At 47.3% G+C, this 13960-nt stretch overlaps 1 protein-coding gene across 19 annotated transcripts in view; it reads right to left on the minus strand.

Annotated features, from left to right (window-relative positions):
- Positions 1 to 13960, minus strand: part of DAB2IP (DAB2 interacting protein) — a 208807-nt gene that overhangs the window by 105407 nt on the left and 89440 nt on the right. For 18 of the 19 annotated variants that reach the window (XR_014081865.1, XR_014081863.1, XR_014081864.1 and 15 more), the window contains exon 2: positions 2339 to 2442. Coding sequence is in view for 12 of the 19 variants with exons in the window: in XM_081588786.1 (XP_081444912.1) it covers positions 2339 to 2442 (104 nt within the window). In the remaining 7 variants the exon portion in view is untranslated. Of the gene's footprint in view, positions 1 to 2223; positions 2443 to 13960 lie in introns of all 19 variants that reach the window. The other variant, XM_081588792.1, reaches the window with a different exon arrangement.

A 13960-nucleotide genomic window follows, 5' to 3' on the forward strand; every position in this document is an offset into this window, starting at 1 on the left:
CCTGCAGACCCTAAACTGGCGGGAAGAAGAGTCTAGGGGCCCAGTGGCTCAGAAGGCTGGCGCTGGCTCTGGCTCTGAGCCACAGTTTTCCACACCAGGAAACACAGTGAAGATGCCACGACAGGAAAGAAGCCAAGCCTAGCTGGCAATTAAAGAGCTGCAAATTACAGCAACTTCGAGGTGTGATGATACACCTATTAGAACAGCACAAGAAAGGGAAGTGGGTAAAAAGTGATGCTGGGAGGGTTCTGGAAGGATGTGGAGGAAGGGTACGCCTTCTCTGATTCCAGTCCAGTCAGAGGAGTACATGCGTGTGCACTGGGGTCAGGGAGACCTGGGTCCAAATCTTGGCTCCAACATTGTGAGCACTTGGAGTTCAGGTGAGGGACTTCACTTCTCTGAGCCTCAGTTTTCTTATCTGTAAAATGGGGGTGATTGAAGTATCAGCTTCAGGGTTGTCTCACAGATTAAAAAAAATAAACATAGTGCACGGGAGACCTGATGATTAGTCATCATTCCCTAAGGCATCCCCAAGGCTCAGCCCTGGTGGCCGTGGCCCTGGGGGTCTGGGGAAAGCAGGTCTCAGCCTGTTCCAGCTGATTCGATCAGGGTCTCCCAGGTGCCAGCCTCCTGTCCTCCCCGCAGCTGGACACCATCTCCCAAGAGCCCTGGTCTTGCCCAGGGAGGTAATCTGGAATCCTTTCTCACACAGCTGATCCTCTCCTCAGAGGCTGATCTGATCCAGAGCCTGGGGCTCAGAACTGCCTTTTATATGAGCCTATTAAAAATGCAGATATCCAGGCCCCACCTCTGGCCCACTGCACTGAAATCTTGAATGGGTCCAAGAATATTTTGAGAGCATTTTTATGACACACAGACAGAAGAATCAGTGGCTCTGAGGAACGTCCCATCCCTTTAGCTGGGGACTTAAAGCTCCACTCAACCCAGACCTGGTCCAGCTTCCCAGCCTTGCCTCCTACCCTGATCTCTGGACCCCTCAACTCCAGTCTCAGCAAGCATTTCACCATTGCATAAACATGTCAATTTCTAGCATGCCTCCATGCATTTGCAACTGCTGTCCTCCCTACCTGGAACTCCTTCTGTCACTGTCCCTGCACACCCAATTTCTAAGGACCCTTCAAGACCCAGTTCAAAAACTGGATATCCCCAGTTCCCAGGGGATAGCCACTCCCACCTCACCTGAAACCCCATATCACACCATACAGTGACACCCAGGCCGGCGACCTCTCTTTTCCCTCCATCAAAACCTCCTTTCCCCTGATCCCCAGAGGACTGGCTCCTCATCCCTTGGACTTCAGCTCAACTATAACTTGCCAACCACACCACTTCAAGGAAGCCCTCCTAGTTTTCCCTCTCATAGCAGTCTACTTTTTTCTTTCACAGCACACAGCTCCAACACACAGCTCCCTAGTTAGCTCATAAGGTCAAGGGCTTTATCCACCTGGTGCTGTCTTGGCCAGCTCCTCCCACTCAGCCCCAGTGCCAAGAATGGTACCTAGCACACAGCAAGCATGCCGTCAGGATGGTTGAATGAATGAATGGATGGATGAACAAATGAATCAGACATCCATCTCTCCTATAGACTGAGCTCCCTGGGGAAGAGAACTTGTCTACTTCTCCAGCGGCTGGCACATGGACAGAGGGGCACAAGGTAACATGCTGAAACAGGGCAGTAAAAGGACATAAAACTGCAGGTGTGTGGAAGGATGGCTGGGACACAGGGGACACGGAGGGTCAGAAGTTACAGGTCACTGGGTTCTGTTTCCATAAAGTCCTTCAGGTTTAAAAGAAAAGAGTGGACTGGTAGGACTACTATAATCAATAGCTAAGCTGTATATATACCATTCTTTGTCGATTCTAAGACATCATCGATTGTAAGGTACAGCATTGTTTTATGCACCAGCAAGAAAGAAAAAAATAGCAATTAAATTATGACACACCACAGGCTGTTATATGAGAGGTAAAATGTGGAAATAAAAAGGATACATCCTAAGGAAGCGTGGTGTGTGCATGCATGTGTGAGGGTGCACTTCTCCGACCTAATGTTAGCCTTTCCCATCCCACACCAGCTCGGCTCTGGGTCCAGCAGCCTGCAGGGCTTTCTGTCCTCTGCCTGCCCCCTCCCTCGAGGACGGGCCCCCCATGTGGCCTCCAGGGGCGGGGCTGAGCCACCGAGAGGGGAGCAGCTGAGTGAACGGATACCTAGAGCAAGGGAGGCTGGATGCTCTCCCAGGTCCGTGAGGCTCCAGGAAGGGGGGCCGCGGGGTCGCAGAGCAGCCCCCGGGCCAGATGGCGATGGTGACGCAGGGATAGTTACCGTGACCCGGAACGGCGTAGCGGCCGAGGGCTCCATGCTGGGGCTCTTCTCCGAGAGGCTGCCGGGCAGGCTGCGCCGGGAGCCCAGCCTTTCTTGGGGCGACTCTGCCAACAGAGAGAGAGAGAGAGGGGAGGGTAAGCAGGGATAACGGAGGCCACCCAGTTAGATGGCATCACCCACTCAATGGACATGAATTTGAGCAAACTGTGGGAGATGGTGGAGGACGGAGGAGCCCAGCAGTCTACAGTCCATGGGGTTGCAAAGCGTCGGACAGGACTTAGCGACTGAACAAGTCAAGCCCTCCTGTCATTCCTGACCAGGCTAGGACAACACACAGCTGGTCCCCATAAAATGGTCCAGCCATTGTGGAAAACAGTTTAGCGGTTCCCCAACACGTTAAAGACAGAATGACTACATGATCCAGCAATTCCACTCCTGGGTATATACCCCAAAGAACTGAAAACAGGGACATAGACAAATACTTGTATGCAAATGTCCAGAGCAGCGTTATTCACAATAGCCAAAAAGGTAGAAACAATCCAAGGGTCCCTCAACAGATGAAAGGATAAACACAGTGTGGTCGCTCCATACAATGGAAGGTAATTCCTTATTAAAAGCATGAGGGTTCTGATCCGTGTTGCAACCTAGATGAACCTTGAAAACAAGCTGACTGACAAACTGGACACAAAGAGACAAATATTGTGAAATTCCACTTGTATAAAATACCCAAAATAGGCAAATTCTTAGAGAAGGAAAGTAGATGAGAGGTTACCAGGGGCTGGGGGTAAAGGGGCATGGGGATTTGTTGCTTAATGGTACCGTTTCTCTTTGGAGTAATGGGAAACATTTAGAAATGGACAATGGTGATGGTGGCGTGATGTTGTAAACATAATTAATACCACTGAGCTATACACTTAGAAATGACTAAAATGGCAAATTTCATGTATATCTTTCCTATATATGTACCATGATATAAAAAAAAAAGAAAAGATCTCCTAAAATTCCCAATTCAAAACACACATCTTGTGATATGTGATAATGAGCTCCCCATTACTGGAGGTATACAAGCAGTTCCTTCAAACATGAGACTCTATGATCTCTGGCTTCCAGTGGGGACCTTCTCTTCCTGAGGCTTTAAACTTGAGAGAAGTGCGAGGGCCAGACAGGCAGCAAGGTCAAGGGTAGCGGCCAGCTGCTCAGCTCCAGCTGGTGATTTTGACATAGCAATGGGGGGGCCCAGTGCAGCCAAAGCTTCCCAAGATTCAAGGGGACGTGGAAATCTGGTTTTTTACTTTAATATGAAATATTCTGATGTTTAAATGATGACAGCTCATTCAACACTTGGAGCCTCTGCCTCAGCATGCCTGTTTCAACAACCAGGTCAGTACACCTGGCCACTTCACCCGCCCCAGTTTCCCCAACCGGGCTTGGCACTGGCCATCTCTTTTCCACTGCTCCAGCTGTGGCCTCCATAGAAGCCCCCTTCCTGCTCCTCCCAGCCTGTCCCGTTCAGTATGCCCTGGAGGAAACCTGGTAACCTCCTCCGCCCCTAGCTCTTATAGCCACAGCCAGGCTGGGGCAGCCTATCAACGCTGTCACTTTGCACACAGCGTGTGTGTGTGTGTGTGTGTGTGTGTGTGTGTGTCCTCTGCTTGCTGGTGGAACTCCTGTTTGTGTGTCTCCTCTGCTTGCTAGTTAAACTCCTGTGTGTGTGTGTGTGTGTCTCCTCTGCTTGCTGGTGGAACTCCTGTGTATGTGTGTGTGTCCTCTGCTTGCTGGTTAAACTCCTGTGTGTGTGTGTGTGTGTGTATGTGTGTCTCCTCTGCTTGCTGGTGGAACTCCTGTGTGTGTGTATGTGTGTCCTCTGCTTGCTGGTGGAACTCCTGATGCCCACGCCTAAGCTGGCTGCATCCCCACACCCCCAGCACCCTGCCTGGAGTCTGGTGCGTGGGGAGTGCCTGGGAAAGACCTGTTGACTCAGAGGAAAAAGGACAGGGCGGAGATTTCCCTGGTCCCTGGGAACACACCAGGTGTAGGGTCAGAGGCGCACACCCTGTAAACACACACAGACACGCTGACATCCACGTAGCCACTCCAACGCTTACCCGCTCAGGCCCATCCCCGGGGCACGTGCTCGTGCGGACGTGCACACACACAGGACCGACTAGGGGCAGGCTTTTCCACAAGGCAGATTGGGCTATCAGGGGCCGCGCTACACCTTCCAGTCCAGCCTCTCCATGCAGCTGGCTTGGACAGGGACCCTCAGAAGTGTGGAAGAACAGAGCCAAGCCCACTCCCCACTAGGGCGGGCCAGGGCTGAGCCCTGGTGGGCAAGCCTGGCAAGCCATTTTGGAACTGAAGGAAGTGGGCCACCCAAGGGAATGGGTACAGGCCCTGCTGCCCAGCAGGCAGGCCTGGGGCCCCCTGTGCTAGAGAAGCTTCCACTCCGGCCCAGTGGCTGCCATGATTTAGGGCCTCTCTGCTTCCCTCATGGTGCTTCCTACTTAAAACCTCCCTTCCTCACTCACTCCCACCCCTGCCACATGTCTGCTGGTCACACTCTAGGAAAGACCCCTTCTCTCTGTAGATTTCCCCAGGAAATCTCTTCCTGCAGCCCCGCGCCCAGTCTGCCTTCATCTCTCCCCTCATCCCTAGTGCCTCCTGTCACCTCCGCCCGGGGGTCCTCCATGACTAACCACGGCGTCCAACCCACATGTGAGGCACTGCTCTCAGTCTCCAGAAGCCTTTCAGGATGTATCCTCTCTCCCTGACACACACACACATACACCTGACCACGGCTTCACTGCTCCTTCCCAGGCAAGTGGGCCCTCAGGAGGCAGGCGGGACTCGAAGAGCCTGGCGAGGCTGCCTCTCCTCCAAGATCAAGTCTGATATCCCCACAACCTCTGCAGAACACCACCCTTGCCTGCTGGGTCTGAGCTAGGAGGTGCCCACAGGTTGCTTGGTCCAACCACCCGTTTTACAGATGAGGAAGCTGAGACCAGAGGAAGGGAACTTACCCACTAGCTCCTAACACAGTAAACAGACAGCAAAGACCCTCATGGGTGCTCCCAAAGTAGCCATAAACTTCAATTCAGATGCCTTGGGAGCATTTCTAACCACTTCCAGTTTGGCATTGCACAATTCAGATCGATTTTTTTCTCCAATGACCTCAAAGCTAAGCAAACAAAGCCCAGGCTGTACCCCATCTGCATCAGAAGGTAGAAACCCATCAGGGAGAAGGGACTGCAGGGCAGGACGGGGCAGGAGTCCATGCCCCCTCCTGCATTCCAGAGGACAAAGAACCTGTGTACTTTTCTGGGAAGCTTCCGCTTGACCCCCAGTTCCATTCTGCATCTTTCACCCCACCTCTGCTCCAGGGGGCTGACCCATGCAGACCCCCAACCCATGCAGACCACACCAACCCAGGTCTGGGCCCTCTGGCTTCCATGTGTGTGTGCGCATGCTCAGTCACTTCAGTTGTGTCTGACTCTTTGCAACCTCATGGACTATAGCCCTTCAGGCTCCTCTGTCCATGGAATTCTCCAGGCAAGAATACTGGAGTAGGTTGCCATGCCCTCCTCCAGGGGATCTTCCCGACCCAGGGAGTGAATCCAAGTCTACTTCATTTCCTGCATTGAAGGCGGATTATTTACTTGCTGAACCACCGGGGAAGCCCCTGGCTACCATTGGGATTGGCCAGTGGGGAGCCCTGGTGGGAGATCAGGGGAGGGAGGGGGGTCACCTGGACTGGCTACCTCCCACCACTGAAGGTCCGGACTACCATCAGGATGACCCAGTCTCCTGGGTTCTCACCTCTCAGTAACCACACTCTCCTCCCCTCCTTCCAGCCCCAGCTGCTACTAGCTCTGGGGTCCTGCACTCCTCTCTATGGTTCCCCACAACTGCCCATACCTCAAATCAACCTAGTATAAGCACCATCTGCTTCCTGCTGGACACCCATGGATCCACCAGGCGGGATCTCAGCTGCCTGAGAAGCAGGCCCCACTCATGGACCTGGTGGGACACCTTTACACACGGATGGGAAACTGTGATGTGCCTAGGGATTACATTGAACCATAGGGGCAGTGTCTGGGCCAGGCCAGGCTCTCTCCAGACCTGACACTCCAAACAGCACCCTACTCTGAGCCAGCAGCCAACACAAGCTCCAAACACAAAGTTAGTAATAATAACCACATGGATTGTAGGGGTATAGACCAGTGTTTCTTTACCTTTTATTCATGAAGACTCCCTCTAAGGAGTCTTTTTAACTTCCTAGTTTCTCCCTCAACAAAATTCTAATACTGTAGATATACAGTAAAAGTATCTTTTTGTCCCACATGTATTGTTGTTCGGTCACTCAGTCATGTCTGGCTCTTTGCAACCCCATGGACTGCAGCACGCCAGGGTTCCCTGTTTTTCACCGTCTCCCAAAGCTTGTTCAAATTCATGTCCATTAAGAGGGTGATGCCATCCAACCATCTAGTCCTCTGTCGTCCCATTCTCCTCCAGCCTTCAATCATTCCCAGCATCAGGGCCTTTTCCAATGAGTCAGTTCTTCGCATCAGGTGGCCAAAATATTGGAGCTTCAGCTTCAGCATCAGTCCTCCCAGTGGATACTCAGGACTGATTTCCTTTAGGATGGACTGGTTGGATCTCCTTGCAGTCCAAGGAACTCTCAAGAGTTTTTTCCAACACCACAGTTCAAAGTTTCAATTCTTCAGTACTCAGCCTTCTTTAGGGTCCAACTCTCACATCCATACATGACTACTGGAAAAACTATAGCTTTGACTAGATGGACCTTTGTGGACAAAGCAATGTCTCTGCTTTTTAATATGCTATCTAGCTTTGTCATAGCTTTTCTTCAAAGGATTAAGTGTCTTTTAATTTCATGGCTGCAGTCACCATCTGCAGTGATTTTGGAGCCCAGGAAAACAAATTCTCTCACTGTTTCCATTGTCTCCCCATCTATTTGCCATGAAGTGATGGGATCAGATGCAATGATCTTAGTTTTTGAACAGTGAGTTTTAAACCAACTTTTTCACTCTCCTCTTTCACCTTCATCAAGAGGCTCTTTAGTTCCTATTTGCTTTCTGTCATAAGGGTGGTGTCATCTGCATATTTGAGGTTATTGATATTTCTCCCGGCAATCTTGATTCCAGCTTGTGCTTCATCCAGCCCAGCAATTCGCATGATATACTCTGCATATAAGTTAAATAAGCAGGGTGACAATATACAGCCATGACGTATGCCTTTCCCACTTTGGAACCAGTCTGTTGTTCCACATCTGGTTCTAACTGTTGCTTCTTGACCTGCATACAGGTTTCTCAGAAGGCAGGTAAGGTGGTCTGCTATTCCCATCTCTTTAAGAATTTTCCACAGTTTGTTGTGATGCACACAGTCAAAGGCTTTAGCGTAGTCAATGAAGCAGATGTTTTTCTGGAATTCTCTTGCTTTTTTTTTAATATACATACAAAGCCTACATGTATATTAGGCTTTATACGGAAAAAGAGAGATTTTTTTCACGTCCCCTTCCAAGAATCCATTTTTTTGTCCACTTTTGGGCAATACTGCCCCCACTGAGACCCATTCAAATATAATCCCCACATACCAACTTAGCTTTGGGGAGCTCCATTTTTCAGATGAATAAACTGAGGTTCTGAGAGGCAAAAGTGACTTCCTCTAAAGTTTCCCCAGTTAAGAAGCAAGAGTATATGCTGAAACTGTCCCCACCAAACCTACACTTATAGGTTCAGAAAAGGCTGAGGATGCCTAGAACGTGGGGCTAGGACTAGGAGACTGGATTTAACCTTGACTCTGCTGTGTGACTCCAGGCTAGCCCCTTTCCATCGCTGAATTCATGATTTATCATCAATCCAGTGGGCCAGGGAGTAAGAGCAGTGACTACCTCTATTCCTTACCACCCCTCCGAAAAAAAGAAAGAAAAAGAAAAAAAATACCTGCCCTTTATTTTACATCTCCAAAGAAGGCAGAAAGCTGATCTCTGAGTTCTAACTCCACATCTAAAAACACAGCTGACTTCGGCCTTTGACTGAGTAGCTGCTGCTAAGTCACTTCAGTCGTGTCTGACTCTGTGCGACCCCATAGATGGCAACCCACAGGCTCCGCCATCCCTGGGATTCTCCAGGCAAGAATACTGGAGTGGGTTGCCATTTCCTTCTCCAGTGCATGAAAGGGAAAAGTGAAAGTGAAGTTGCTCAGTCGTGTCGGACTCTTAGCGACCCCATGGACTGTAGCCTACCAGGCTCCTCCGTCCATGGGATTTTCCAGGCAAGAGTGCTGGAGTGGGGTGCCATCGGCTTCTCCGTGACTGAGTAGCAAGTCCTTTCTAATTTAAGGAAGCAGACACTAGGAGGCTTGGGCTCACGCCCCCCACCTCTAAATAACATAGCTGGTACAAGCAGGACGCCGGAGATGTTGGGTGAGTTTGCTAAAATCTTGCAGGATGAAGGTGGCATCCTCAGGGACAGACCCCAGGAAGGAACTGGTCGACCTCCTATTTCCACACTGCCCACCTCCAGACCTCAGAGAACTGATTCAGGCTTTTCCCCTTGGCTCAGACTCCCTGTATGACCTCCACATGACCTCTCGGACTCCCAGTCTATATAATCAGGTCACAAGACCAGCTGATGCTTCATCTCCTTTCCACTAGGAGGTCAAAAGAGTCTATTTCACCAGGCAGACCAGGCTACCTCCCTACTCTTGGAAGCCACAGTTGGAGAAACACATTTTAACCTTCATGTGTTTGCAAAAAAATAAATAAATAAATAAAATTGGTTTCATTCAAATGCTGCTGGCTTGGTTGCCATGGATACCTCCTAATCATGAAGGATGACTGTTACTTGTTTCCATGGAAACACGGAGGCCTGAGGAACATCCTGTAATTTCAGACAAGACACCAAATTTCAGTTGTTGGGTTGCACTGCCCAGACCTTAATGTTTAAAAACAGGTCAAGGCAGCAACCTCTAATACCCGCAGCAGGAGAAAAGAAGTCAGCACGGTAAAAAGAGGAGGTGTGAGGCGGGGGTGTATGTGTGTGCTGGAGCTCAACAGTGATCAGGAAAATGCAAATTAACACAACCAGATGCCATTTCACAGCTTTTAGAGAGGCAAAAAATGAAAAAGAACGATGACCCCAAATGTTGACAGGGTTGTAAGGAACGCTTTCATCCCTGCTGATAGAAGGAAAAGAATTTGAGAACAATTAGAAAAGAGCTGGTTGAAATTGACACATACATATATACCCTGGGACTAGAAATTCCACTCTTACGTGTCCGGTCTAGAAAAATGCTTCAGCCTTGCACAAGGAGATCTGCACAGAGATGTCTACTACAGCACTGTTTGTAATAGCAGAACATAGGAAGCAACCTAAATGTGCACCAACAGGGGAATGGATGCCCCAGAGGATGACTGCAGTCATTCGGTGGAATAGGGTAGGACTCCAAAGGACAATGTCCACATGGAACACAATGAACCCCTACAAAGGACCCAGTTCTATAAGATCAGCGTGAATCATGCTCAGAAACGTGAGGTTGAGTGAAACGAGTAAATTGCAACAGCAGACAGAGTACAATCCACTCATGCTTTTTTTTTCCTACAAGAATGTTCACGACAGCTTTATACGTAATAGCCTAAAACTGGAAATAAAATGTGCTTCAATAGGTGAATGGTTAAACAGTGGTACATCCACAATGTGTGAAGCAGAATAATGTTCCCTCCAAAGTCCAAGAACCTGTGAATATGTTACTTGATATGGCAAAAGGCACGCCGCATATGTGATTAAGGTTAAGGACTTGGAGGTGGGCATGCATACTGGATTATCCACACAGGGATAATCTTAAATGTGGAAGAGGAAGGCAGAAGGATGGGTCTGAGGGATTTGACGATGAAAAAAGAGACAGGAGTGATTCTAAACCTGAGAGGAATAATGGAAGAAGGAGATCATGAGCCAAGAAACATGGGTGACTCCTGTTCAGAAACTGGGAACATCTCTCGGCTGACAGCCAGCAAGAAAATAGGAACCTCAGTCCTACAACCACAGGAAACTGACTTCTGCCAACAAGGAATGGGCAATGAAATGGAGTTTTCCCTAGAATCTTCAGAAAGCAACACAGCCTGCTAATACCTGATTTTAGTACCTCAAGGCTCACGCCAGACTTCTGACCAGAAGTCAGAACTGTAAGATGAAAAATCTGTGTTGTTTAAGCTGTTATAACAAGTTTTAACCTGTTACGGCAGCAATGGGAAACTAATACATGTGCCACAGAATATTACTCAGCAAAGAAAATACTACTCTGCACTACTGAAATACACAGCAACTTGGATGAATCTCCAAGGCATCGTGCTTGCTGAAAAAAGCCAAAAAAGCCAACTCAAAAGGTCACATGATAGGGGATATATGTATACCAATGGTTGATTCATGTTGAGGTTTGACAGAAAACAACAAAATTCTGTAATCCTTCAATTAAAAAATAAACTTTTTTAAAAGGTCACATGATGCAGGATCTCATATATATGGCATTCTCAAAGTGGTAAAGTCACACAGATGCAAAACAGATTGGTGGTTGTCCATCCCTTCCATCCCTCACCCCTCCAGGGGTGAGGGATGCTAGGGGGCAGGCAGGTGGGTATAACTTGTATCTTGACTGCACTGTCTTTCTTGTGTCTTGACTGCAAAGGAGACTGCACAAATCAGCATATGCTAAAACAGTACAGAGTTATACACATGCACAGTACCACTGTGCACAAAAGATGAAAGAGAAAGAAGCAAAGAGGGCACTGACGTTCAGAAGCTGACCTGGCGTTCCCAGCTCTGTCATGTTATTCTCCTTCCGCATATAAACAACCTCACAGGATATCAACCTCAGACAAGCCTACCACGACAAAATGAGGCAAAACAAGGCCACTTGATCATTTTGTCTAAGCAACTGTCAAAAGCCTGGTCACCGCGCCACCCCAAACACTGAACATCCCTCCACCCTGGTGAAAACGAGGGTCTGCCGCTTCTTTACCCGTGACAGCTTTATCTCGGTGCTGCTTCCTCTCCTTAGTGATAAGATCTGAGAAACCCCACCTTAGATTCGCCGTTGCTTTCTGAGAGCAGCCATTCGAGAGTGAACCTCACTTCCTTTAGATGTCCCCCAACTCACCCAGTCAAAGCCCAAATCTTAGAGTAGTTTCTAACACAATCTGATTGAGCGGCCTTGCGGTTCCCCACAGTGTGTGTGCCCCATCACTGCAATAAATAATAAACCCAACTTGTGCGGCTGGAGGTGTGTGCCTGGCGGGTCTTTGGCTGGAGGGCATTGTGAGTGTAATTTACAAGAGATGTAACTATCAGGGGATAAAGGATGCCTCTCTGTTCCGGTTCTGCAACTGCCTATACTTCTGAAAAATTTTCAAAATAAAAAGTTAGTAAATAGCCTACTTCAAATACATGAAACCATATCTGTCTAAACAATGGAGATTTTCCATCCCGAGAAACTAACTACTGAAATGTATTCATATCCAGTGTCACGTAAGTAGAGAGTGGTCAGCAATCTAGAGGTGAGAGGCACAGAAATATAAACACCACTGCAATGGTTTACCGTGGACTCTTTAGACTGAAATACATTTGCCGTCTATGTGATTAAATTAATATGCTGTTTTACTGTCTGTTTGTATGCGTGTGCACTTACATAGAAAAATATCATAAACAGTACCATAAAACTTGGTCAGAGGTCCTCTTTGGAGAATTAGATGGGCTACAGCAGTATCATTTACTAAATGAAGAATTAATTCAGCCTTCCAAAACTTAATATTAAATTAAAATAGAAATAGATAGTACAAACTGTACCCTCTGAACACATCTGAAGAGAAAAAAGGAAAAGAAATAAGAAAAAAAAAAATCAGAAAACAAAACAAATGACATCAAAATCAATAGCAGCCCAAATGACCAGGTAGAGAAAGTAGATCAGGAAAGTCCAAAAACTAGATTTAGGAAAAAAACTCATGGGTGAGGAAATGAAGTTCCCCATGCCATGAAATTAAAAGACATTTGCTCCCTGGAAGAAAAGCTATGACCAACCTAGACAGCATATTAAAAAGCAGAGACATTACTTTGCTGACAAAGGTCTGTCTAGTCAAAGCTATGGTTTTTCCAGTATTCATATATGGATGTGAGAGTTGGACTATAAAGAAAGCTGAGTGCCAAAGAATTAATGTTTTTGAACTGTGGTGCTGGAGAAGACTCTTTTTTAAAAAAAATTATTTATTTTAACTGGAGGCTAATTACTTTACAATATTGTAGTGGTTTTGCCATACATTGACATGAATCAGCCATGGGTTTACATGTGTTCCCCATCCTGAACCCCCCTCCCACCTCCCTCCTCATCTCATCCCTCCAGGTCATCCCAGTGCACCAGCCCTGAGCACCTTGTCTCATGCATTGAACCTGGACTGGCGATCTGTTTCACATATGATAATATACATGTTTCAATGCTATTCTCTCAAATCATCCCACCCTCGCATTCTCCCACAGAGTCCAAAAGATTGTTCTATACATCTGTGTCTCTTTTGCTGTCTCGCATATAGAATTATTATTACCATTTTTCTAAATTCCATATATATGTGTTAGTATACTGTATTGGTGTTTTTCTTTCTGGTTTACTTCACTCTGTATAATAGGCTCCAGTTTCATCCACCTCATTAGAACTGATTCAAATGTATTCTTTTTAATGGCTGAGTAATACTCCATCGTGTATATGTACCACAGCTTTCTTATCCATTCGTCTGTTGATGGACATCTAGGTTGCTTCCATGTCCTGGCTAATGTAAACAGTGCTGCGATGAACATTGTCTCTTTGTACACGTGTCTCTTTCAATTCTGGTTTCCTCGGTGTGAATGCCCAGCAGTGGGATTGCTGGGTCATATGGCAGTTCTATTTCCAGTTTTTTAAGGAATCTCCACACTGTTCTCCATAGTGGCTGTACTAGTTTGCATTCCCACCAACAGTGTAAGAGGGTTCCCTTTTCTCCACACCCTCTCCAGCATTTATTGTTTGTAGACTTTTGGATAGCAGCCATTCTGACCGGCGTAAGAGGTAGTCAAGGTACCTCATTGTGGTTTTGATTTGCATTTCTCTGATAATGAGTGACGTTAAGCATCTTTTCATGTGTTTGTTAGCCATCTGTATATCTTCTTTGGAGAAATGTCTGTGTAGTTCTTTGGCCCATTTCTTGATTGGGTCATTTATTTTTCTGGAATTGAGCTTCAGGAGTTGCTTGTATATTTTTGAGATTAATTCTTTGTCAGTTGCTTCGTTTGCTATTATTTTCTCCCATTCTGAAGGCTGTCTTTTCACCTTGCTTATAGTTTCCTTCATTGTGCAAAAGCTTTTAAGTTTAATTAGGTCCCATTTGTTTAGAAGACTCTTGAGAGTCCCTTGGGCTGCACGGAGATCAAACCGGTCCATCCTAAAAGAAATCAGTCCTGAATATTCATTGGAAAGACTGATGCTCAAGCTGAAACTCCAATACTTTGGCCACCTGATGAGAAGAACTGACTCATTGGAAAAGACCCCAATGCTGGGAAAGATTGAAGGCAGGAAGAGAAGGGGATG

This window comes from Giraffa tippelskirchi, chromosome 4 (assembly GCF_054371585.1).
Source record: "Giraffa tippelskirchi isolate mGirTip1 chromosome 4, T2T-mGirTip1v1.2.pri, whole genome shotgun sequence".
NCBI classification, from domain to species: Eukaryota; Metazoa; Chordata; class Mammalia; order Artiodactyla; family Giraffidae; genus Giraffa; species Giraffa tippelskirchi.